Source organism: Trifolium pratense, linkage group LG2, assembly GCF_020283565.1.
Source record: "Trifolium pratense cultivar HEN17-A07 linkage group LG2, ARS_RC_1.1, whole genome shotgun sequence".
NCBI classification, from domain to species: domain Eukaryota; kingdom Viridiplantae; phylum Streptophyta; class Magnoliopsida; order Fabales; family Fabaceae; genus Trifolium; species Trifolium pratense.
In genome coordinates, this window is record NC_060060.1 from 31,283,529 (window position 1) to 31,307,951 (window position 24,423).

At 33.5% G+C, this 24,423-nt stretch overlaps 5 protein-coding genes and 1 pseudogene across 5 annotated transcripts; 2 read left to right on the forward strand and 4 right to left on the reverse strand.

Moving 5' to 3' along the window:
* Nucleotides 1–706: 706 nt before the first annotated feature.
* Nucleotides 707–2,545, reverse strand: LOC123904547 (annotated as a pseudogene).
* Nucleotides 2,546–5,707: 3,162 nt separating this feature from the next.
* LOC123904548 (F-box protein CPR1-like) lies at nucleotides 5,708–6,859 on the forward strand. The gene has a single exon (XM_045954195.1). The coding sequence runs from the start codon at nucleotides 5,708–5,710 to the stop codon at nucleotides 6,857–6,859; it is 1,152 nt and encodes a 383-aa protein (XP_045810151.1).
* A 969-nt stretch (nucleotides 6,860–7,828) lies between these two features.
* On the reverse strand, nucleotides 7,829–8,911 carry LOC123904549 (S-type anion channel SLAH1-like). The gene is made up of 3 exons (XM_045954198.1): nucleotides 8,791–8,911; nucleotides 8,159–8,595; nucleotides 7,829–8,074 (listed from the first exon to the last, which is right to left on the reverse strand). The coding sequence occupies exons 1-3, from the start codon at nucleotides 8,909–8,911 to the stop codon at nucleotides 7,829–7,831; spliced, it is 804 nt and encodes a 267-aa protein (XP_045810154.1).
* Nucleotides 8,912–16,272: 7,361 nt separating this feature from the next.
* On the forward strand, nucleotides 16,273–17,245 carry LOC123908225 (60S ribosomal protein L44). Its single transcript, XM_045958795.1, has 4 exons — nucleotides 16,273–16,353; nucleotides 16,443–16,622; nucleotides 16,847–16,921; nucleotides 17,024–17,245. Exons 1-4 carry the CDS (start codon nucleotides 16,351–16,353, stop codon nucleotides 17,081–17,083), a joined length of 318 nt encoding a protein of 105 aa, XP_045814751.1. The 5' UTR covers nucleotides 16,273–16,350; the 3' UTR covers nucleotides 17,084–17,245.
* Nucleotides 17,246–18,460: 1,215 nt separating this feature from the next.
* LOC123904550 (putative clathrin assembly protein At1g03050) lies at nucleotides 18,461–20,479 on the reverse strand. The gene is made up of 2 exons (XM_045954199.1): nucleotides 19,771–20,479; nucleotides 18,461–19,584 (listed from the first exon to the last, which is right to left on the reverse strand). Exons 1-2 carry the CDS (start codon nucleotides 20,444–20,446, stop codon nucleotides 18,461–18,463), a joined length of 1,800 nt encoding a protein of 599 aa, XP_045810155.1. The 5' UTR covers nucleotides 20,447–20,479.
* Nucleotides 20,480–21,290: 811 nt separating this feature from the next.
* Nucleotides 21,291–24,228, reverse strand: LOC123908223 (peroxidase 43-like). The gene is made up of 4 exons (XM_045958791.1): nucleotides 23,967–24,228; nucleotides 23,691–23,873; nucleotides 23,356–23,518; nucleotides 21,291–21,936 (listed from the first exon to the last, which is right to left on the reverse strand). Exons 1-4 carry the CDS (start codon nucleotides 24,165–24,167, stop codon nucleotides 21,512–21,514), a joined length of 972 nt encoding a protein of 323 aa, XP_045814747.1. The 5' UTR covers nucleotides 24,168–24,228; the 3' UTR covers nucleotides 21,291–21,511.
* Between the last annotated feature and the right edge of the window lie 195 nt (nucleotides 24,229–24,423).

Sequence of the window (24,423 nt, forward strand, 5' to 3'; positions counted from 1 at the left end):
CATTGCATTCACCCTCCATTCCATTGCCACACTAACTATATCTTCAATCAAATCCATAATACCTGAAAAATGTGAATACACCCCTTTTGTGTTTGGTTTATTTTAATTAAAATTAATATTACTAATATTAATTTTTGTTAACATAACAAGAAAATTTGTTTAGCTGAGAGAGATGAGAAGAAGAAAGTGGTAGTGGTGGTGGTTTGTGTGTGTGAAGTATAGGGTTTATGAGTTTTGGGCTTGATTTTATAGTGTTTAGGGTTTAGAGAGAGAGATTTTCCTAACTAGAAAATAAAAGGTTAAGGGTTTGTAGTTTTGGGTTTGAAGTTTGGAAATTGGGGTTACATGTTTAGGGTTTGGTCTACATGGTCTAAAAGTAGCTATTTACATCTTGGTTCTTCTTGATATTAGTTTTAGTGTTTGAAAAAATAACACATTTTTATGATGCTATCTGCATTATACTAACTTCAAAAGCAAAAATTCCATAACTGTAATCAGATTTTCTACCCAAAATAGTCCTAGTTTATGCATGGAACACATCAATATTCCAAGTTGAAACGACATAATCACACATCTTTACATGTATGTGTAGCATTAATCTGTTATATTTGACAATTTCTATAAAATTTCTCAACTGATAATACGAACTTGGTCTCGTGTATATCTTTACATGTATGTAGCATTAATCTGTTATATTCTCATGACTTTATAAATTTGCTTTCCATTTACTAGAAGCAAACAAGTCCATGTTACCAATGTCATCATCAACAGCTCCTGCCACCGCCGCACCACAAAGTACAGCATTCAAAGGATTCATACCTTTATAAATTTCCTTTCCATTGCATATTTTAGTAACAAGATTCTTCACCTTTGGTATATTACAACATCCACCAACAATTATCACATCATTTATATTCTCAACTTATATCTTGGCATCTTTCAAGCATTGGATGATTAACTTTTCACACTTCTCAAACACCTCTTTGTTAACTTCCTCAAACTCCTTCCGCGTTACAACCTTGCATATCTTCAAACCATATCCCAAATCTAAATCAACCTCAACACTTGTCTCTGACGAAAGCTTAGTAATCACGTCATGGATTCTACTTCGAAGAAAAGCCATTGATATAATTTCTGAGTTCCAGTATACTTGTCTCTTGCATATCTCTTCAAAATCAGGTAAAAGATGACACAACATATTTCCAAGCAAATCTTCTCCACCAATAGAACTTCCTGTCCATGCTTTTATTCGGAATTTTCCTTTATCTGCTTCAACAATAGAAACATCACAATAACCGGCATCCATATTGAAAATAAGAGCAATTTTCATGCTTTCGTTGTCAGAAGCAGAAGAAGTCAGTTGATGAACCACATACCACAAAGCCACTGCTGTTGGTTTAGGCATCAGTCTGATAACTTTAAGACCGGCCATCCCACAAGCGCAATGTATCCAGTTTAGGTGCAATTGACTGAATGAAATTGGAACGGTAAACACTACATTTCTTATAGGTCTGTTCAGATGAGTTTCAACCATTGATCCTAATTCTATCATAAATTTTCCAAGTAGTTCTTCTACAGTAGCGGATTTCCACAGTTTGTTCACAAATGCAGCAACAAAAGGGCGAACCTTAATATCCACGGTATGCAACAGAAATGGGAAATTTGCATTTTCACCGAAAATTATGCTACAAAAGTCTTTCATGTATAAAATTTTAATCTCATTTTCTAGGGAGAGTGAGACTTCAGTACTACTAGCTCCAATAGAAGAGTCACGATCTTTGGAAGTTTTGAAAGATCTCTTCATCATCTCATTTATTTTCTTTTTCCAAAGCTCCACTTTGGAATCATTCCACACAGAAATACAACATGGCCACGTGCCAATGTCAATTCCGATTTTTATTTCAGGAGGCAGCGACGAGCTTTCCTCCTAGGTGTTTTCACTACAAGATGCCGCAGTAGATGTTGGTTCTGTCATCCTGCATTTAAAAGACAAGAAAGTTGAGAATTTTCTACCAAAACAACATCATGTAGAACATATAGTCTTACATATATCGTCCTAAAATCACACAATCATTGCATAATATATAAGAACATATATAGCTTCACTAATTATCATGTTACAAAATGATTAACTTAAATTCTAACAGAAACAAATTAACAATGCACGCAAAACATTTAGGTAGAATGCATGAGTTGAGAGAATTAAAATTTCTCAGTGTGACTAAATGCTAAATTAATCCATAAGTCGATAGTTAAAATTAGATTCTAGTGTTGATAGCAGATAATTAAATAAAAGCTTTCTTATTATCATTACTTTGTTGATATCATTACTTCAGAGCTTTCCTCTTCGGTGTTTTCGCTACAAGATGCCGCAGTAGATGCAGGTTTGTCAAATAGCGAATTTGGTTAGAAGGAGATTCTAGAAACAAAATGTATGTAATGGAAGAGAATAGTAAGGTAAAGAAAAGGGTGTAACCTGAAGAATATGAAGAGAAATCATCATCTCAGTCAAAAGGGTTATTACCCCAGAAACCACCACCACCATTGTTGTTGCCGGTGAAGAGGGGAAGGGCGTAAAGGCGAAAAGGGTGAGAAGGGGTTAGTTGAATGGAGGGAAAAGGGTGAAAAGTGGCGGCGGGGAAATGAGGGGATGGTGGACGGTGGAGGAGTTGAAGAGGAGTTAAAAGGGCTGAGGAGATGCAAGTGCAGGCCATGTTATGGAGTGTAGCAGCAATGAAATTCTGTGAAATTAAACAGAGAAAAAAAAAATGTAATCAGGTGAGAATGCATGAATTTAGGTACAAAAGGAAATGATTAATTCAATAAGAAAAATCAACAAACAAGTTTGCATCAATTTATATTTTTTCATGTTACAAAAAATTAAAACTTATATGCAATGAATAATCTAACAGAAACAAACAAACATATAGATAGAATGCATGATAAGAACAGAAATTCTCAAGGACCAATCAATAACCTTTGACTTCCGAGCATTAAAATTTCTCAGTGTGACTAAATGCTAAATTAATCTACATGTTTTCTTGGAAAAATCAATGCATAAGTCAATAGTTAAAAATAGATTCTATAGTGTTGATTGATAGCAGATGATTAAATAACAGCTTGCTTGCTACTCAATTATCATTACTTTGTTTGAAAAATTCATTTATGTAAATTAACACTAATTTAAGCATTCCTATATAGTTCTAAAATCACACAATCATTTGATAATAAGAAGTTCTTGAATATTTTCATACTCGAGATTGTATTTCTTGCATGCCAAGATTTGAAAACCAGAAGAGAAAAACAAGAATATACTAAACAAGGAAGAAGATTGATATACCTGATCAGTAGCACAATGTGGATTGAATGTTTCTGTGATGAGTATAACACTATAGAACTCTAGAAGGAACGTTTTAACTGTTAGTGAAATAAAAGGGAAATGGAAGAGAATAGCAAAAGACTAATTGTGACTACAAAATATAATTGTCAATGCAAATTACTCCTTCTAGTCTCAATATATATAAGTCATAATCTATCATTGCAGAGAGTAATGAACAAGATATAGATAATAACTTGCAGAACAAGTTAGTTACATAGTCTGTTAGTTAGTTAGAGTAGAGCTAATCTAGTGTGCAGCTATCCACTATAGTTACTGTGTGCATACAATTGTGTATAAATATGTGTGTAATTAGTCTATCAATCAATGAATACAACTTTCATCCTTCTACTTTGTTTCCTCATGATAAAGTTTCTGATTTTGGTCTTTGCTAGGTTGTTGATAAAGGCAGGACAATCTAACATCATGTCAGCTGTGATTGGATCTAGGGGTGTGCAAAAAATCCAAGTAACCTTAACCAAATCACTAACCAAACCATATCCAAAATTAATAACCAAATCCATTTTAAAAAAAAATCACACCAATCCAATACAAAAAAATCAATTCTAAACCATATCCAATTTTTTATAATTGGTTTAAAATTGATTTTTAAATTGAGGCCCAATAAGGAAAAAGCCCAATAGTTTCTTTTTTAAAAAAAAACAAATTTTCCAAATTCAATTAATTATATAATTTAATAAATAAATAATTAATAAGGTGGTGGAGGAATTGGTCAACGCGGCGGTCAACGCCGGACCACCGGCGGCCGGTACGGCGGAGCTCCGGTGACGGACGGCTGTGGACGGTGATTTTCCGGTGACCGGTGCGGTGGTTGGTGGTAGCGCTCCGGCGGCCGGCCACCATCAACCACCCTTTAATATTTAATTATTTTTTATTTAACAAAATTTATTTATTTTAAAAATAATTATAAAAAACAGATTTTTGATGGTTTTATTTTTTAAAAAAATCTATATTTTAATTATTTTGGGCTTAAAAAAATCTGTTTTGTTGGGCTTAGTTTGAAATATGTTTGGGCTTAGAAAAAAAACTTTTATGAATTGATTATAAACCAATAATTCATAAAATTAAAGAAAAATTATGTTTTTTTTTATAAACAATAATTATTAAATATGTTCTTTTAATCAATTAAACAAAAAAAAAATTGGCTTAATTATTGTAAAAAAAAAAAAGTTTAAATATATAGGAATTAAAAGTTATAATAATGCATTTTTAAAAAAAATAAAAAATAAAATAAAATTTAAGATGAATCGGTTATAAATAAGTAACCTATTTTTTATTATAAACCGGTTATAAATTGGTTTCGAACCGATTATAAACCATATCCAAATTAGTTTTGCAAAATAACCAATTTTTCATTAAAATGGTTTTGGTTCTAAACCAAAACCATAAATATGATTTGGTGTGGTGTGGTTTTTAAACCATGCACACCCCTAATTGGATCATTTGGTTATATGGCTCCAGGTAAAATGAACAATATGCCAATTCTTTTGTTTTTCTTACCAACTACTCCCTCCGTCCCAAATCTTTAGTCTTTTTAGATTTTTAATTTTGTCCCAAAACTTTAGTCCTTTTAAGAAACCAATGCACATTTAGTGATACTTTACCATTTGAACCCTTACAAAAGTTAAAGCATTAAATAAATATATTTTCTCTTTCTTAATAAAGTAAGGATAAAAATGATTTTACTTATCATTTCTTAATCTTCGTGCAAAACTCCAAAAAGACTAAAATTTTGGGACGGAGGGAGTAGTATATTTCTTAGGATTTAATTCATATGCACCGACAATGTAAAGATATTTTACACTAGGGGTAAAATAGTGTTTACCACCTGCAATGTTATCAAATTTTGGTTTATCACTGTAATATAATTCTTTTTCCGATTATCCAGATTTCGTTCTTTTAGTCCTCATTAAATATGCTGGATTAAGATTCCGCATAAATGATGATGTGGCATGTTTAGTGAGGGTGGTAAACCAAAATTTGCTAACATTACAGGGGCAAAAGGGCGGAATCTTAAGCCAACATATTCAATGAGGGGCTAAAAGGACAAAATCTTCAAATTACAACGGGGTGATCGGAAAAGAAATATTACAAGGGGATAAACCAAAATTTGGGGAATATGATGTTGCTCCTTTTCTTAAAAAAACTGAATACATGAAAGAAATAGAGATTTCAAAAATAAAGAAACTCGTTCCCGCGTCTTTCTGTTTCCATTTCCTTTGCTCAGAAACAGAACAGTAACAGAACAGAGCATTCATTCATTCATTCAAGAACTCAAAGAACTCTCTCTATCTATCTATCTATCTAGTTATGGCGGCTCCAACAAATGAGAAGAAGGTTAGTTATATACACGATGATATTGCTTTCTCCATTCTCTCCAAACTTCCTGTTAAATCTCTCAAGAGGTTTTCTTCCGTTTGCAAATCATGGATTAATCTATTTGAAAACCCTATTTTCATCAACATGTTCCGCAACAATCTCTTATTCACTCTATACGCTGATGACGACGATGTTTATCTCATTCTAGACCAGCTTTTTGAACTTTATGATTGGAAATTTTATTTGCTTTATGGTGAAGACAAGTTTCAGAATAAACAAAAATTGGATTTGCCAGATTACGTTGATTTTATTCGTGAAGCGTATGATGTTGAAGCTATTAGTATTTTAGGTTCGGGTATTAATGGCATTCTTTGTATCTACGACCATGATACTCATACAGAAGTTGTATTATGGAACCCTGCAACTAGAGGATATATGAAAGTTCCATATAGTGTTCCTGATTTTCAAGATGAGGATTCCACTGATATTTCACTTCATGGATTTGGCTATGACCATGTTAGAGATGACTATAAAATCATTGAACATGTGGGTTATAACGCAAGTTGCCGCACTCCTTCACATGTTGTGTTCGACCCATTCTGGGAGATATATAGTCTAGAAAGTAATTCCTGGAGGAAAATCAATTATGATATGCCAATTCGTGCCCGGGCGACTAGTGATGTTTACTTGAATGGGGTGTGTCATTGGTGGGGGGAAACAAATAATGAAACATGTTTGGTATCATTTAACTTGTGCAATGAGGTGTGCCTTACTACACCTTCACCCTTACCAGATGTGCCGCCTGATGGTTTTGGTGTTCATCTCACTGTTTTAAATGGCTCTCTTGCTTTGATATCTAATCGGAAAAATACTGCATCTTACCAAATATCAATTTTGGGTGAATTTGGTGTCAAAGAATCCTGGATTAGACTCTTTGATGTTCAACTCGCGTCTTGCATTGAGCAACCAATCGGAGCAGGGATGAAGGGCAATATATTCTTTAGAAAAAAAGATGATCAACTTGCTTGTTTTGATTTAACTACTGGGTTGATCGAGGACATTGGTCTTCAAGGAACAGATTATGCGTGTCAGGTGGTACATTACAGGATAACCCTTCCTTCGATTGGAGAAATAAATGTTTAATTTATTTTTCAGCCTATGCATACGTGATGTTTTCATACTTGAGTTTTATGAGTCTTGTTCTTATATGCATATCAGCTTGTCAATTTTCGACATTATATGTATACGTATTATCATGTATACGAGTTGTTAGATACAAGTTTTCACACATAAAGGAATATAATTTCACTGTTAGGTATATGTTGTTAGCTTGTTATCTATCATTGATTGGAAATCGATACAAAAATATACATGGACTTGCAGTGTATGTTTTGTAGCTGCTGTTTGTCTTGATAACTATATGGTGATTCACTGTTAGGTATATCATATGTTGTTAGCTTGTTAAAGTAATGATGCTGTCATGGATCTTCCTTTGATTTTGTTAGGAATAGGCATATGGAAAAGTTGTGATTAATCTCTTGGGAATAATATATTTTCATTTCTGTGTTTGAATAACTTTGTCTGTGTGCACCTGTATTTTCATTTCAAGTTTTGTCGTATTCAATCTTATAGAAGTTGGCCTGTTGTTAAGTTAGCAATTGGTTCACTATGCTAATAAATTTAGAAACCATTCGAAAATGTGGAACATTGTTTTAGATCATGGATCTGTGAAGAAGCTTAGAGGCTCAGAGCCAAGGATGAATAAAGGTTAGACGCGCCTAGTATAGTAAAAAGGAAAGTCCCAAGCGCGAATAGAGCCTGTGTTTCTAGACATGGGATTTGGATTTTCTGAAGTTGCGATTCTAGCTCTTGTAGATCTCAATTGGATTATTAGTTACATTTTAAATTAGGTTTTTATCAAATGGTCCATTGATTGATTACAAAAACTGAGGATATGGTGACTAAGAATAATCCAAACCATACATGCTTTGTGAAGACGATTTGGAAAGAATAGAGGGTATAGTATATTCGGACAAGTTGATCTACTTTCATTTGCTTCCTTCCAATGGAAAGAAAGGAATTGGGATGGCTCTGCATCCAGTTCATTATATTTCATTTATTAGGAGCTTTTTTATTCAGCAGACTCTCAATTTTGAGTACAGTGGTTAGCATCAGAAAAACAAAAACCAGCACAGACACAATACATATCAGCAGCATTAAACCAGAGGCCATGAGACTTTTCACCTCATGAGCATATTCAGCACAAGCTAGACCGAGGAATGTTAAAGGGAATGAGTAGATCCACCATGTAACATTTAACCTTTTCATAGTTTTCTTGAACATCGCTGGCCTGCAAGCCTGCATTATACAACCCTTGATCATTACGATGAAAGTGATGATTAAAATAACCAACTAAATATATAATAGGTGAATTGAACCTACCTGAGAAATGAAAAGGAACAAAGAGAGAAAGAACAGCATCTTTGATGAGACAAGAAAAGCACCTGAGATGGATTTCCAAGCTAGACTTGCCATGCTTGGTACAGCAAAATACAAGAAATAAGCTGGCCTTAACACTATAGGAAACTGATTACTACTTGTTAGACGCTGATACAGCGTCACAAATAGAATCAAATAATGTACCATTCCTAATGAAAACATTGAAATTGCAAACTCGTTCCAACCGATTTCTGTCGCAATTTGAGCAGCCACCAAGTTTCCTATAACAGAAACCAGGTTAACTGGGTTTACTACAACTGACAGAAACCTCTTTTCAGTTGTGAACCATTGTCCAAACAGTTTTACATCAAGCAGAAATATTACGATGGTATGGAGTGTGACTTGAGAAGTAGAAGAGTCCATGTTATGAGCTCCTGCCACTGCTACACCATAAAGTACAGCATTCAAAGGATCCTATACCTTCATATATTTCCTTTCCATTGCATATTTCCGTAACAAGATTCTTCACCCTTGGTATATTACAACATCCGCCTACAATCATGATATAATTTATATTCTCGGCTTCTATCTTTGCATCTTGCAAGCATTCGTAGATTAGCTTTGTATCTTCAAACCATCTATCGACTCTAAATCAACCTCAACACTCGTCTCAGTCAACTCTAAATCAACCTCAACACTTGTCTCAGTCGAAAGCTTGGTAATCACATCGTGGATTCTACTTCGAAGAAAAGCCATCGATATATATAATATCTGAGTTCCAGCGAACATGTCTCTTGAATATCTTTTCAGAATCGGGTAAGAGATGACACATCATATTTCCAAGCAAATCTTCTACACCGAAAATTATGTTAAAGAACTGATTCATGTTCTCATTCTCGAGCGAGACTTCAGTACTACTGCTGCTGCTACTACTAGCTCCAATAGAAAAGTCATGATCTTTGGAAGTTTCGCAACATTTCTTCATCATCTCATTCATTTCGCTGTCTAAATCTCCAATTGGGAACCATTCCAAACAGAAACACCACATGGTGTGGTGCCAATGTCAATTACAATTGCTATATCAGGAGGCAGCGACGAGCTTTCCTCCTCGTTGTTTCCAGTGCAAGATTCCACAGATGATGCAGGTTCTGTCATCCTGCATTTAAAAGACAAGAAAGTCGAGAATTATCTACCAAAACAACTAATGTAGTTAGCATAATGAGGAAAAACTATTCATAATAAGAAGTTCTTCCTTGTAGCACAAATGTGGATACTTGATGTGTATAACAGGTATGTCATCATCACCTTCAACCTCTTCCTTGTTTCATATTCTTCCTTGTATAACAGTAGAACTCTAGAAGGAACTAAAAGGGAAATGGAAGAGAATATCAAAATTCAAAAGAGTAGTTGAGTTGAGACTACAAAATATGAATGTCAATGCAAATTACTCCTTCTAGTCTCAATATATATAAGTCACAATCTATCATTGAATAGAGTAATGAAGAAGATATAGATAAGCATAACCATAAAAAATATCAAATATTTGGTTTTTTTTTTTACAGTAATATTTGGTAGTTTTAACAATAAGAAAACATAACTACTTTCATTCTATCATCATTACTTTGTTTGAAAAATTCAATTATGTATATTAATGTTAAGAAGTCCCACATCGGTTGCGATATGGCCTGACTAAGTGTTTATATACTAGAGGCAATCCTCACCTTACAAGCCGGTTTTGTAAGGATGAGTTAGGCCCAAAACTCAATTCTAAGATGGTATCAGAGCCTATCCACGATTCGCTGGGCCACTTTGTCGGGCCGCCTGCAATCAGGTTTCTGATCGGGCCCTCCACCATTCATATCCGCGCCTCAAGCCCATAGCGCTTGGCGCGAGCGGGGGTGTTAAGAAGTCCCACATCGGTTGCGATATGGCCTGACTAAGTGTTTATATACTAGATGCAATCCTCACCTTACAAGCCGGTTTTGTAAGGATGAGTTAGGCCCAAAACTCAATTCTAAGAATTAATACTAGCTAAAGATAAGACTACCCTTGGTAAAGCATGAGTCGCCTCAGCACGAGAGTTTGTGAAATACAAAGAAAAAATACGTTTACATTCATCATCTATAACAGCCACATGCTCAGTAATATCGTTCCTCCCTTTGTGAAAATCATCCACTTCTTCTAATTGCAATTCACGCACCCAGATAAGAGCATGGAAAAGACTCGATGCTTCCCCTAATTCAACACTACATATCAGGGATATCCACATTGTTTTTGCAAGTACAAATCGGCCTTAAACATCGCAAGTACACATTCCAAGACCAACACAATTACGTTTTGACGAGAAGGACACATCAACGTTGCATTTATATCTTCATGTAGCCGGTCTGCTCCACCTCTCACTCTGCGATCAGCACTGCTGTCACGCACCAGCCCTACTGTTAACAGACACAGTTCGCACATTTTGCTGTCCCGGAGCGGTTCTGTTGGCCTATATATGTACTTGTTTTTTTGCAGATGTTAACGAGATTAATATTGATGAAAAGCATAATTCAAAACTACTAAAACCACCAAATATAATAGAATCTGCTATCACTGCTACAATCTGATCTATGTTGGGAGATCTTTGAAGAATTAGTATATAAATGATTGCATATGGTATTAGTGCTGAATTATTCTTATAATAAAGTCCCACATCGACAAAAAGCAATATAATGATAGATTGATGGTGCATATAAATACCAATGCGACTCTAATTTTTAAACTTGACCTTGAAGTGGTGTGAATGGGCCTTGCTTTTTGCTAGGCTCAGGAAAGTCCCCGGGCCCAATCTGAAGAAATGCAGGCCTGGAAACGGGTTTATCTTTGACTTAGGAATGGAAAATTTCTCAACGCACCTCAATATTTCTCCCCTACTCCCTAGCGCACCTAAAAAAATTCGGAAAATATGTTCTGAACTGTTTTTTAGTGTAAAATTTACACTATAAAAAATTCGGAAAACGTTTTCCGAAAAAATCCTTTTCAGAGGATTTTAAAAGACTTTTTATGATAAAAAAAATCTTGATATTTAATCAATACTTTCATAATGTAAATAAGTTTTGTGGTATTCAATCAAGACAATCAAAATCTTTTATTCGGGGCAGCGAAATTTGTTGGTATTCAATTGAGATTTCCCGGCATTTATAAAATGTCTCTTGATATTCAAAATTCGCTTAAATGCAGTTTTGCCCCCCCTGTTTTGATTAAATCAGAATTTTACCCCCCCTGTTTTAAAACGCGAACTTTTACCCCCCTGTTTTATAATTTTTTGGATTTTGCCCCCCCTAAAATTCTGCTTTCGAGTCACAACTTTAAAGCTTCGCACACAACTCAATTTTGATCAATAATTCACCAAAAGGATACCGAAATGACCGTAATCGAGTTATCTTTCCACATAATTAAACCCCACTGAATTTGGAGTTACAAAGAGAGATTAATTACCGTTTTAGTGAAGGTATGTCCCCCAAAATTCTGCAAAAAATCTGCTTTCGAGTCACAACTTCAAAGCTTCGCATACAACTCAATTTGGATCCATAATTCACCAAACGACTACCGAAATGACCGTAATCGAGTTAGCTTTCCACAGAATCAAACCCCACTAAATTTGGAGTTACAGAGAGAGATTAATTACTGTTTTAGTGAAGGTCTGTCCAATTACTAATTCTGCAGAAATCTACTTGTGATCTTCAAATTCAACATCGTCTACCGAACACATCGTAACTCCAAATTCAACTAAATTGAAATGCAAACAAGGGTAATTTCGTTAGATTTCCATACATGTAAATAGTATTAAAAAATGAGCTACAGGGTGAGAGGAATGACGAAAATACCAGTAGTAGTTTCATACGATAATTAATTTGAACAGACCTTCACTAAAACGGTAATTAATCTCTCTCTGTAACTCTAAATTTAGTGGAGTTTGATTCTGTGGAAAACTAACTCGATTGCGGTCGTTTCGGTACCAGTTTGGTGAATTATTGATCCAAATTGAATTATGTGCGAAGCTTTGAACTTGAGGCTAAGAAGCATATTTTGTGCAAAATTTTGGTGGGGGGGCAAAATCCAACAAATTATAAAATAGGGGGGGGTAAAATTTCGCATTTTAAAATAGGGGGGTAAAATTCCGCATTTTTCAAAATAGGGGGGGTAAAACTGCATTTAAGCCTTCAAAATTATACAAATTTTGAAGGATTATTTCTTAGAGTGGATTTTATGAGACTTTTTAATTAAAAATACACATACAACGCTTTTTTAACAATTCCACTCGAACCCTTAAAAAAAATAACCTCACTCAAATTCTCAAGACATCATGCATATGCCACTTTTCAACAATCTCTAATGTCACATTTCTTTTTTATTCATTGGTTATACTTTTTTCCGTTGCTTCATAATTCCTGAGTTATATTGATTTCTTTTTTCTTTTTTTTTTATTTATAAGAATTGTTTCTTCACCGGTGATGAATACAAGTAGTGTAGGTTAATACTCTAATGCTCAAATCAATATGTGATCAAAGCAGAATGAATACATAAAAGGTGTCCTACATAAAATGATTGAATTACACTTGGGCGCGAAAGACTTGGCAAAGAATCCTTTATTTTTGTTCACTTTTGTATTATTTTTTTCCTTAAAATTTATTGAATATTTTGAAATCTTAAAAATCAATAAAGTATTTTGAAATATAGAAATTTGTATTAGAAATCTGTTAAAATATTGTGTTAAGAAAATGTAGTAAAAAAGTCTGTTAATTTGAAATATAGAAATTTGTATTAGAAATCCGTTAAAATATTGTGTTAAGAAAATGTAGTAAAAAAGTCTGTTAATTTGAAATCTAAAAATTTGTATTAGAAATCCGTTAAAATCTCGTGTTAAGAATCCTGATTGTAAAAAAGTCTTTTAAAAGAACCTTTTAAAATGCCACAAAATCAGTAAAATCTCATAAAATCTTTTAAAATTTTCCTAAACATTTTTTGTCAAAATAATATTTCAAAATCTCAACCCAATACACTCCCGCAAGTCTATTTTTAAATTCAGTTATAAAAATTATATAATTTATTTAACACACACGAACGCACGCACGCATATGCAAGTGCATGCACATACGAGTGCATACACATACACACACACTCTAAATAAATAAAGGAAACATTGGCACCCATAAAATTTTGGTGCCCTATTGTGTGTCAAAAAAATGTACAAGTTAACATTTTTATTTTTAATTAATGAATGTGAATCATTTAATAAATTTAACACCGTATCTTTACCCTTCACCATTTTTCTTTTAATATTAACTATTACTAACATATTACTGTGTATGGAACTTTATTTCTTTAGCAATATTTTTGTCTTCGGTGTAAGTAAATTTAAGAATAATAATATACGTTAAATTATATTACAATATATTTTGAACTTATCAATTTAATATATGAAAATTATAATTAATTTTTTTTGCTATAAATATATATTGGAGACCACTTTACAATATATAAAAGAAGAACCGCGTAAAGCTTTCATTCGCCACCGTATTTGGTAGCATTGTTTTCTTGTGTGCTTTGGTTGTATTATGTCTTCCTACAGATGGACGGCGTTATAATTATTTCTATCAACGCTTTTGGATGTGTCGTAGAGATCACCTATGTCATTCTATACATCGTATATGCGCCTAGAGATGCTTAGGCAAAAATGATTTATATTCTAAATTTGTTACAAATTATTAAGATGTTTTTTACCATATTGTTACTAAGGTATTTAATTTGTTTTTAATTACAGCGATTAACCCTCAAATTGCTTATGGCAATCAATGTGGGTTTATTTTTATCGATCTTCTTAGTTATACAACTTGCTATAGCTAAGAAGCATCATGTCGTGGTACTTGGATGGATTTGTACTTCTTTATCCATCGTTGTTTTTGAGGCACCGCTGAGCGTTATGGTAAGTTAATTATGTATAATTTAAATTACTTTACTACAACTACTACTACTACTACTTTTTTTTAACTGCTGATTTGTTGCATTCTTTATCAATAACATATGTGTAGGTACAAGTCATTCGAACAAGAAGTGTAGAGTTATCCTATACAGCTACTACTCACGGGCCGGTAGGCTAACCGACGTTAAGAGAGTTGTTATTCAGGAGGATTTGGGAGGTAGGTGGCCACCTCATAGAGAGGTAGCATAGGGAGGTGGTACAATAATTATATAATTTATTTAACACACACGGACGCACGCACGTACGCACGCATGCACACGCGAGTGCACACACATACTACTTTATTATTACTATTATTATTATTATTATTATTTTTAATTGTTAATTTGTTGCATGCTTCATTAATAACATGTGTGTATGTACAAGTCATTCAAACAAGGAGTGTACGATACATGTCATTTGCACTTACCGTTTGTCTTATAGTGAGCGGGGGTAAAACTGCATTTAAGTCTTCAATTTTAGAAGATTTCACAAGACAATTTTAGAAGAAAAAAATCTTGAAGATTTTAAAAGACTTTGTGAGATTGTATTGATTTTATGATATTTTTTTGAATGACTTTTTCAATCAAGATTCTTAACACAAGAATTTGTTAGACTTTATGACACAGACTTTTGAGATTTTGAAGTACTTTATAGACTTTTAAGATTTAAATGAGTCAATAAATTCGATATAAATTCCTTCTAAAATAATAATGAATCAATAAATGAAAATTAATCATTCCTTAAAAAAATCAACAATCATTAATATAATAAAAAAATCAATGAATAAAATTCTACAAAAAAAAAATAATGAATAAACAAAAAAAAACAATTTATCACTACACAGCTTCAAGTCTTGTCCAATGCATATATCACCGCCCATAAGTATAGCTCATTGTAAACTAGCTAGCTTGAACCAAATTGATAGAAATGGTCCAAAAAAATGACGAACAAGGTTTGTTGCTGTTGTTGAAACATGTTGTTGCTGTATATATTTTCAATGTCTATATCCTATAATGAATCGTGACACTATCTATGGTAGCATGACAACATGAGATAACCAGGAAGAGGAAACATGATAGAGAGGTAGGGAGAAAATATAAGCGATTATAAAAAACATGAGATAATCAGGAAACATAGAAAAATGAGGAAAGGTGAAAGAAATAAAAAAAATGAGAATCCATCAAAATCTCATGATATGAGGAAAGACTTTTTGTAGCTCAAAATTCACTAAAAAGTCCATCAAAATCCATTAAAATCCTATTTTTTAAACAATCCATCGAAATTAGAATACTTTTGAATACCACAAGACTTTTTGTAAGTTGTAAAAAGTCTTGATTGAATACCACTAAACTTTTTTAAAGTCTTTTAAAATCCTAATTGAATACTACTAGACTTTTTTAAAGTCTTTTAAAACTCTAATTGAATACCACAGGATTTTATCATCATAAAAAAATCTTTTAAAATCCATTAAAATCCTAATTGAATACACCGCCCTAAAAACGTGTCTAATAAATTTAATTACGTTTAATTACATAGATGAAATTTTTGTACATTTATATACAAATTTGGAACCCCTAATTTTCCTAAGTTGTGGTGACCCTCCTTGCTAACGGCCCCTTAATCAATCCACATCATTATGTCTTTTTTCTTTTTGATATTGATAATACATCATTAAGTCTCGTAGAGTCTTAGTCATTATTAATGGCGGTGAAAATTTCGTACCAATATAATAGTAACAAAAAAAATCACAATACCAATTTGTCTATTTAATCTTTGAACAATTGAAATAGAGTATAATTGTTACAACATATATTTTAAATGACCAAAGGAAATATTACTTTTGTGAGAGAACTACCAATTTACCAAGTGCAAGTCCACCTAAGTTTTACCCTTCATGATTTTTTTTGGTACATTTTACCCTTCATAATTTTGATTTACTTTATTTTTTACCAAATGAAAATGTTAAACTAGAAACTAAGGGGGTGCATTTAAAATAAATTGGATAAAGTCTGTCCGGGTCATATTATTGGGCTTGGGCTTAAACCCATTTTACATACAACGAGAAAAGCCCATCCACGAAACCCTAATTCCCAAAACCATTCTTAATACAAACCATTCCGTCAAGTTTTCATTTTCACGGCGCACAAAATCAACACATCTTCGAGATCCCAATCCACGCGCCGCCATCATGGTAATTTTCTCCACCGTTATCTCTTCCTTCCTCCCAAATCGTTAACACTGATAACTAACCTTATTGTATTTGTTGTTAATAATTTGCAGGTGAACGTTCCAAAGACAAAGAAAACCTACTGCAAGAGCAAGGAATGCAAGAAGCATACACTTCACAAGGTTACCCAATACAAGAAGGGTAAAGATAGCATCGCCGCTCAAGGTAAGCGTCGTTACGATCGCAAACAGTCCGGTTATGGTGGTCAGACTAAGCCCGTCTTCCACAAGAAGGTAACACTTCACCCCTTTGCTGTTTAATTTTGTAAATTTTAATTTTTTAGTTGAATTGTAAATTGGGTATTTTTTTAGTTGAATTCAAAATTTGATTTTGTTTTAGTTGAATGTAAAAATTGATTTTTTTTTTTAGTTGAATGAAAATTTGATTTTTTTTAGTTGAGTGTAAATTTGAGTTATTGTTTGGTAATTTTGGGTTGTGTTTGATTTGAATTGAATAGGCAAAAACCACCAAGAAAATTGTTCTGAGGTTGCAATGCCAGGGTTGCAAACATGTTTCTCAACATGCAATCAAGGTTAGTTTATTTAGTTTAAGGAAAGAAAAATGTTATTTTGTGGTTTGATATGGTTGTTTGTAGTAATTGGTACTTAATTATGTATGTGTTTTTGTTATGCAGAGGTGCAAGCATTTTGAGATTGGTGGTGACAAGAAGGGAAAGGGAACATCTCTCTTCTAGGTGGAGAATTAGGATTTGTTGTTTTAATGTTTTATTTTCTGGTGTTGTTGGAAGATTTTGTTTCTCTATGGATTTATGATAGATATATTGTTATTTGAAATATCTTTTGTGATTGACAAGTGAAAGCTATTGCTAATATCAATCCAGTACTTGTTTCCATTCCATCAATTCCTTGAATGATTCCACAAATTTTTATATCATTTGCTCATGCATAATATAATCCGTAGATATGATAAGATTGTAGATTTTATATCATCTCTACTAGTTTGTGTTGGCTTTGGTGTTAGTTCTAGTTTATATCATCGCCACATTCTAAAGTAAAAATAAAACTACTAAGGAATTTGGGTTTTAAGTTCAGCAGCTGAAACAAATTGTGGATTTTTTCTGTGTTGCCCATAGTGTTTGTGTTAATGTGTGGGAAATCAAGGTAAGGAACACATCTATGTTTGTAGGGAAATGGTTTCTATGTTCATGTGTGGGAAATCAATGTGATTGGCTTTGATGAACTTAATAGCTTAAGTATTTTCTTTGTCAATGTTTGGGAAATCAGTATGATTTTATTTTCTTGGATGAACATAATAGCTTAACCTATATGGAACACATCCATACTTGTGGGGAAATGGTTTCTTTGTTAATGTGTGGCTTGGCTTGGATGAACATAATAGCTTAAGCTATATGACGTTGAACAAATCTTTACTTGTAGGGAAATGGTTTCTCTCCCTTTTCCCTCTATTAGTAGCTCTCTGTTTTAGTTGAGTTGTTTGTTTGAGTTTAGGTTAAGGTATAGCTATATGTCAGGCGCCTACGTTTGTAGAGAAATGAGTCTCAATTTTCCATCACTATCACTATGAGAATTAAGTTGAAAAGAATTTAATTTTTAATCTTTCAATCATTTTATGATACAAGCGATTCCAAAGTAATTTTACTACAATAAAAGTATGTAGGCATGCAATCAGAATACCAAAACTAATGAAATTACATGTTTGGCACTGTTGCAAGTTGAGTATGTAGTTTATAAAACCGTAAACTGAATTAATAAGGACAAAGCTTAGCTTTGAACTGAATCAAATCAAATTACTTTACGTAGTTTATAATTGATTATTGTTTTTATCAAATCTACCTAAAGAAGGATTGACATCGTTTTTTATTTGTGCTGAGGGACACAGTATTACTAATGAATGATTTTGACTACTTACTTTCTGAAATTAAAGGAGGCAAAGAAATTAAAACAACGATTTTTCGTAGGAGTGTGGATATTGACATTAAAGAGAGTGTATATAGACATTAATCTTCAATGTCCTAACAAGATTCGAGAACCAATGTGTTTCTAATGTGTGATGAGGAAAAATAGTGCTGACTAATTACAAAGTTAACCACTCAACGATGATAATTGCCATAGTTTTGTGGATACCCTCCCCCATAAGAGTTATTGTTACCATGTTGGTTTTTGAGTGCAGCATGTCCTTGTCTGCGATCGTTTTCATATTGTTGCCAAAGGTTCTGTTCTTGAACTAATAACCTTTGCTTCTTCTCCATCTCTGACATTTGAACATAAGACGGTGGTGCAATAGCCAATGAAGCTGCAAATGGATCTATGTATCCTGAAGTAGAATCACTTGCAGTTCCTGATGTTGGTGGTGCCGGCAATGCTAGCATTGCAGGTCTTCCAGCTGAACCAAGTGCAACACTGCTAGCACTTCCACTACCACCAAATCCTACTCCTTGCATGGCTGCATTCATTTCTGCTTGTTTATACATCCCATTCAACAATAAGGTATCAAACCCTCCACCTAATGCAGGTTGTTGGTTCCCTAAGTGGCTAGCGGATTGTATCAGCGCGGTTTCCCAGTCTGCACCCTCATCAAATGCATGCCATGGAAGTGCTTTTACTCCACCTTCGCCCGTTACTGGTGCAGCCCCGTCAAATAAAGCCAAGGCTAGTTTGTCCCCATGTTCTTCAGGTGTCCTATCATCTCCTAAATTCAACAAATCACCCTCGGTTTGCACAATTTTTTCTTCTTTAGGCTCTTCTTCTTTTGGCTCTTCCTCCACCACCTCTTCAACTGGTTCTTCTGGTGGCGGTAGGGCCTTGACTGCATTCAAATCCTCTTCTGGTTCGGATTCAGGTTCCTTGGCTTCTTCTATTTCATTCTCCTCTTCTTGTACATCAACTTTCTTGATTTGTGCTAAGGCGTTCTTATCTTTGATAAACTCTTCCATAACCTCTAACTTCTTTGGTGTGACCTTGTCTAGCTCAGGGTACTCAGAAGAGCGCGCGATTCCAATACTCTTGGACCATCCATAGAAGAGGTCTAGTTCATCAAACTGTTTTCCGACACGACAGAAAATGTCATATACCTTAACACAGTCTGCGACATCCATATCGGCGAAACGGTCAATTAAGGTGCTTAGTATTTCTGATATGTCATAATATATTTGAAAACTCTCCTTGACAATTGGATAAAGAGCAACTATCACAATTCTATGGTTCTTTGCTACCCCTGTTGCATTGAAACAGATAGCCATGAGAATATTTTCTATACATGTAATGTGTGCTAGTATGTGTTCATTAATAGGAAAAAATTATAGTTGTCCATGATAGTGATATGCATAAGAATGTGAATACATTTGAGTGGAAAAAAGGGTATTTTGTTAGGCAAATTTTTTAGGGTCTTGTGATCACAAACCTGTGGGACGACATGCTAAAAAGCGCTCAAGCAGCAATTGCAAATGCTGCATTTTGGAAAAAATTTGTTCTGACGTCATTTCACGCGCTGGTGGGGATCTTACTTCTCTATCCTTGTCCTTTTCCCTTTCCATTTCCATTTCTTTTTCTCTTTCCCTTTCCTCCTCCTCTTCGTCAAAACCAAACATGCTACGCTTTCCACGCCGGCTTTGCATCTTGTACTCGAGCCTTTCATCTAGATATAACGAATATGTCCTCACAAATGCAGAGAAGTCCCAAGAATCAGATTTTGAACTGTCACGAAAATCAGACATGTTGAGAAGACGAGTCCCGCGTCGAGTTGCGAAGAATATCTCTTGCTCATAAGCAGGATCACCATCTGTTAGAAGCCTTTGAATTAAAACAAGAGTTTTCAAAGCCACTGTCCAGCTTTTAGTCTTGCTGAGACGCCTTGAGAGCGTATTAACACATGCACTAATGAACGCCCGAGAGTAACATGTTAAGCTCAAAATCTCCCTTATATACTTCTCTTCAGACGGATATTCATCGTGCCTCGTTGCTTTCACAATAGCTACATCAAGGTCGGCAAGTGACGCGCTGCTTCCAACCTTAGCTAGTCCTATGCTTGTTTGATCTTTTACTGCCCCAAGGGCTCTTCTGATTGAACTTGGTGGCATACTTTATTTTTTGCTCCTATGCTCCTGTTTTGATTTTTATAGCCTTCAATATGGATGAATATGACCTAATATCAAAGATGTTCAAAATTTAAAGAAATAAGATATGTTTATAATGAAATGAAAATAGAAAGAAGGAATGAAAAGAAAGATAGATAATATTTTCTATCTGTCTTTTGTTCCCTCTTTGGTTTCTTCTGTTGGGTTTTGGGAAGGCATTACAACCTGAGTTAAGCATTGTCCGTTTTTGTAGCATGAAAATATGGGAGCCAACGAGATTTAGTGATACATATACCCTTTAGATAGTATTTGACTCTAATTAACTATAACATTCTTGGCTTTGCTATATTTAGTATGAAAAATATTCATCTTCTATTTCTTTCTGATACCTTTGACTTATTCAAAGGTGGCTTCACCAACTCATGTCTTCTAATTAATGCCAATGCTAATATATACCATATTTTTATTTCATTTTAACAATCCCATTATAAATCATATCGAACGTTTTAAACGTATGTGAAAGTTGACTCAGTTGATAAGAAGTTGACTCATATCTTGCAACAACGTAGTTTTAACTTTTGCTATCAACGCGAAAACTTCTGTATTGGATGATTTGTAAAAGCCTATTTTTACACTTAAGCTGAATTTTGAGCCCAACTCCACAAAACCTTTTGTAACAGTTGGTAAGGAGTTGATTCATATCTTACAACAATGTGGTTTTAACTTCTACTATCAACGTAAAAACTTCTTTATTGGATAATCTATTAGTACCTTTGTTCGCACTCAAGCCGAATTTTGAACCCAACTCGACAAAACTTTTTTGTAATAAAATAGAGACATTGGAGAATATATAAACAAGGATTATGTACCTATTCAAGGATTATTTTAACATACTAACAAAAAAAGCATTGTAAAAACTAAATAAACAAGAATTGTATAAATAAAAATCACATCACAATTAATATTGTGAACAACAATTACATATATAGGCATATAGTAGCTACTGATATACACAATCCAGTAATAAGAATTTTGATGAACAATTTATGTAATCACTTTGTCTTCAACTCAATGGAATGCTGAGCACACACGTCTAATGTTTCCAGCAGAACCTGTCTTAACACCAATTTGTCCCATTTTAACAATTGAATGAACAAAATCATTTTCAAAAGAAGGTCCAAATATTGGATTCATGGGACTAAAATATGAATCAATGACACTCCTTGTTGCTATGTCATCATTAAGCCTTGCATCAGATTCTAACACTGCAAAACCATCCCTTATATTTTTCAATATGTTTTTGTCAAATCTCTTATCACTCCCTTCATCAATGGCTAAACGTGTGTTAATATCTCCATTTTGAGGACACTTTGCTTTTAGTTGTGGAAGGAAAAATGGACTAATAGCTGGGTCTGATCCACCACCAAATGGAAAAAAGTTGTATAGTCTTTTTGTCATAAAGAAACATGCTGTGGTTCCAATTGTATGTGCAGCTGAATTTTTTTTTTTGTACAAATATATGGTTAGAAACTAAAAACATATGCATATATAATTTCTAACACTAAAGTATACAAGTTGCAAATGCAATTACAACACTAAAGTACAAAAAATGTGTCACCCCTTTTGTTCATATTAGAGTCCACTATTTAACATTTTTTATTCATATTATAACTTTTTAAGTAAGAAATATCTTCTATCATTTATGAGTGATTTTTTCGCCGAAAAATTTGTTGAATATACAAGTTAATTTTTTCGCATCTCAATCAAATTTTTTCTATGCATGAAATCAGGTTCGAATTTCTAACCACTTATTTAACGTGTCTGAATCTCTGATTATCAGCCACATCAACTTCTAGCATATTTTAGTTATTTTATGAGTTTAAAAATTATAAGGTAAAGTCTATTCAAATATTTTACTATCTTATCATATCTTATTAGCATAGACCATGATGATGTATTTGATTGTGATTGAAAAGGAAAATCACATGTTAATCCAAAAATATTTTCTCATGTAGTAATCAGAATGTGATAATAATAATAATAATAAAGACAGATAGATATATTTATCAATATGGTTTACAACTGTAGGGTTACTTGTGCACCATTTTTAACCAAGTAATACCATCTGGCTTGACATTTGTGTGTCATTATCAAGCAAATTAGGTGAAACCAAACCAAAAAATTAATCAAAGCTAGCTAGAGATCATACATGGTATATTAATATGGTTCAATCAAGGGTATACTATTGTTATTATCAAGGGGTAAAAACTAATAATTACAATTTTTTTATTAGTCATAATTTTCAGTGTAAATTACTAACAAGTAACAACAACTGAATTTCACATGATAGATATGGTTAATGAACATAGTCCTAAAGACTCAAGCTCCCTTTTGTATTATTTTATTGTTGGGTCATTATCAGGCTCATTAAATAAAGAGTAGTAGATTTGATGTCAACATTTCTTGAATCTTGAAAATTTGTCAAAATCTTAAATAATGTGATTTGGTGATTTGTTGAAATATATTGTAAGTTATAATCATATTTAATTAAGTTACAGTAATCCTTCACAATCAATTTCCCAAATTGAGTAAACTAAATCATGTGGTTGGTATGGCTTACTATGTCTTCTTGTGATTATTTATCTATCTTTCCTCTGTCCTAATTCATATTACTTTACCACTTCAACAACCATATCTCATCTACTCTGCATGAAATATGCATGTCTTTTATGTAAAAACTTTGTAGCACCGACATTTCTGATTGAAGACGTATTCAGAAGACATATTCAGGCATCGATGTTTGATATAGGCACATACACTATGTTCAATTCATTTACTTTTTAAAAATATTAAAGTGTCGATGTATCAGTGTCGTATATATATAATATAGTCGAGATAGAGAGAGAGAGTACCACTGAGAAGGACAAGGTCTTTTTCTGTAAGACCCTTGTTCAGAAACTTGGTCTTGAGTTGCTGAATTGAATCACTAACATCCGGCATATCCTTTGCAAGTGAAACATCAGAAACCAATCCGTCTCTCCTCCCTGTAGGAACTTGGTATGAAGGTCCATTTGCCTGCAGCAGCGTTAAAATTCTTAAAAGAAAATAAAATAACCAATGTGATATTATCTAACTCAAAAACTAGTCTATACAGTTACGCACAGAAATAACCAATTTATAGAAAAACATGATGTAACTATCTACAAGAACAAAGATATGAACATTCAATTCTTCAACAATAAGAGACCATGATTATTGCATCTCTAGCTGCCAATGCAACTATGTCTGCACAAGAAACCACTCCTGGACAAGATGCTTCCAATCTTGCCTTGGCTCTTTCTATAACATCAAAACCTTTAACACCTTGATGTCCATTTGCTGATTTCTCTTTTTGTGGACCATTTTCTATTAGAATTGAACCATCACATCCCTGAAAAATAAACCATCCAAATTACATCAAAAACTGTTAGAACCAAAAAATAGTAATACACAGAAACATTGGCCATGGATGGAAATATTGTACCTCAACAAAGCAGTCATGAAAATGAAGCCTGAGCAAACCAGCAGCCATGGAGTTGTCAGAAACAACAGCTTGTCTAACAACATCATGGACAGTGGCCTCTGCTTGAGGACATGTGTTGGAGTAGAAACCAACTCTAAGCTGACCCTTAGAATCTCCAATTAAGCATAAGAATAAAAGAGACAAAAAAACAAAGGGAGCCATCACTAAGTATAGAATACAATATGGTATATCTGCTAATATGCATTCAGCTATCACAGCACACAGATATATATATAATAAGATATGTGTGTCAGAAGGACAAATTAAATAATGCTACAAAGAAAGAAAAGGTGAAAGGTAAATATCAAAGTGGTATTTAACTGGTGACACATAATATTAAGATATCTAATGTGATAATGTGATTTATTGTTAAACATTATCGATATTGATTTTCAATAACTTAGCACAACAAATTGTA